Raw genomic sequence first — 2,500 nt, forward strand, 5'->3', positions numbered from 1 at the left:
TGATTTAAGAGAATGCAAGCACTACGCAATTTCTCTACCAGGTGCACGGTCTAGAAAATGTCCTTACAATCAGAGGGATTACCAGCATTCATGGAAATGTCCTTCTATTCAGGCGCTTCTTATTTAGTTGGCACGGACACAATGAATGCAATCCATCAATACTAATGCCTCTGATCAGAAATTGAGATTAGTCAACGTAGTCCTGAAGATGTATGTGTGTTACCTTTTACCTTTGTGTACTGGACATTGGATACATTGTTGCATTCATCACTTCAGGTTGCCTGTATGGATGGATACATTGTTGCATTCATCACTTCAGGTTGCCTGTATGGATGGATACATTGTTGCATTCATCACTTCAGGTTGCCTGTATGGATGGATACATTGTTGCATTCATCACTTCAGGTTGCCTGTATGGATGGATACAGTGTTGCATTCATCACTTCAGGTTGCCTGTATGGATGGATACATTGTTGCATTCATCACTTCAGGTTGCCTGTATGGATGGATACATTGTTGCATTCATCACTTCAGGTTGCCTGTATGGATGTCTTGTCTATATAAATGATGTCATTGTAAGACAGGCAGTGCTTTTGTGGTCATGACCATGAATAATACACACAATTCTGTTCTGTTCTCTTTCAGACAATGGACATTAGAACAATTATGCTACAAATCAGGAGAGATGGTTACAGAAACTCATTTGATGGACCAGGTGAGAAAGAAGTGAACCTTCTTCCCATAAACTACAACCGTAGGGCGACTGTGTAGGGCGGCTGTGGCTCAGGAGGTAGAGCAGGTCGTCCAATGATCCATGGGTCGGCGGTTCGAATCCCGGCTCCTCCTGTCTACATGTTGAAGTGTCCTTGGGCAAGAAACTGTACCCCAAATTGCTCCCGATGTGCTGGTTGGCACCTTGCATGGCTTCCACCGCAATCGGTGTATGAATGGGTGAATGTAATGCACAATCTATGTAAAGCGCCTTGGATAAAAGGCGCTATATAAATGCACCATTTACCATTTACCGTGTATTTTGTATTGTTATCGGTAATTGCAACAATGTCCATACCACAATAAATATGGCGGCGCACCTGCTGTCCAATATGGTGCAGCATTTGCTATTGACAGTTTTTAAATCATTGTCAATGTGTCTGTGTGTTATTAGATCATAGAGAAGCTACACCCCTGTCTTATCATCACCCCGCTGGACTGTTTTTGGGAGGGGGCCAAGCTCCACTCTGGAATGCTCTATCTACCGTGAGTACACACACACACACACACACACACACACACACACACACACACACACACACACACACACACACAAACACACACGCACGCACACACCACCTCTCCTTTTGTTACAACATGACCAACTCATTAGAACATTTCTTTTTTCTTTTCTTTTTTTTGATCAATTCAACAGTGTAACATAAATCATTACCTTAAATAATCACATTCTCTTATAGTTGATCAAAAAGGCATAGGCTGAAGCTCAAAGCTTATTGATGCCTATCCTTTGTACATGTCAACACATACCTGTATACTGTAGTATTTATCAATATGGCACAAGTATTGCAGAACGTTAACTTCTGATGTGTATAACAGAGGGGAGAGAGAGAGAGAGAGAGAGAGAGAGAGAGAGAGAGAACTTAAGAGGGGGTTGATTGGAACCCTGAATCTTGTTTTCAGACAAGCAGGGACTGCCAAGCACACTTAATCTTTCAAGCTAACAACTACGTGGGCTGACTTGAGAATCTGTTATTTTGGCTATGCAAAGTTTAAATTAGGTTCGAGCCTAACCTAACAGACACCAGAGAACATGACTGTGTGTGTGTGTGTGCGTGCGTGCGTGCGTGCGTGCGTGCGTGCGTGCGTGCGTGCGTGCGTGCGTGCGTGCGTGCGTGTGTGTGTGTGTGCGTCCTGAACTCATCCCCTCTGAAGGCTCTATTGTAGTGGTCGCTGGCATGCGTATCGCTGGCGATAGTTTCTCTGCAGCCCTGGGCCTCACACCATTGTCTGTCCCTTCTGTGGCTAATGGCCTGCTGCTACAGTAACATTCAGCAGACCTGTGTGTGTGTGTGTGTGTGTGTGTGCGTGCGTGCGTGCGTGCGTGCGTGCGTGCGTGCGTGCGTGCGTGACTGTGTGCACACCTGCTTATTTACAGTATGTGTATATCATTGTCATCATGCACATTTCAATATACGAGTGTGAGCCATTATTCCTGGTAACTGTGTGCGTGCGTGCGTGCATGTGTCCATGGTCTCGGATGGTAAATAAGGTTTTTACTATGTTCTGGTTGGAAGGCTGGGAATAATGACCCAAGCCTGGCTAAGCACATACAATGTAGTCTGAAACACACTAGAGAGAGAGGGAGAGGGAGAGGGACAGAGGGAGAGAGATCGGAATGTGTGAGGCATAGATAGACAAGGACCGGGCAGGAGCAGGAATTCATTCTCCTGCCACTGCACATTGGTATTAGGCCCATTTATTGTTGTCC

General features: G+C 45.1%; 1 protein-coding gene across 1 annotated transcript in view; it reads left to right on the top strand.

Annotated features, from left to right (window-relative positions):
• ptch1 (patched 1) overlaps nucleotides 1-2,500 on the top strand; it is a 66,165-nt gene that overhangs the window by 22,434 nt on the left and 41,231 nt on the right. Inside the window, exons 4-5 of the mRNA XM_079517139.1 lie at nucleotides 646-715; nucleotides 1,166-1,257. Of these exons, the coding sequence (XP_079373265.1) occupies nucleotides 646-715; nucleotides 1,166-1,257 (162 nt within the window). The remainder of the gene's footprint in view (nucleotides 1-645; nucleotides 716-1,165; nucleotides 1,258-2,500) is intronic.

The sequence above is a fragment of the Electrona antarctica genome, assembly GCF_951216825.1.
Source record: "Electrona antarctica genome assembly, chromosome: 12".
NCBI classification, from domain to species: Eukaryota; Metazoa; Chordata; class Actinopteri; order Myctophiformes; family Myctophidae; genus Electrona; species Electrona antarctica.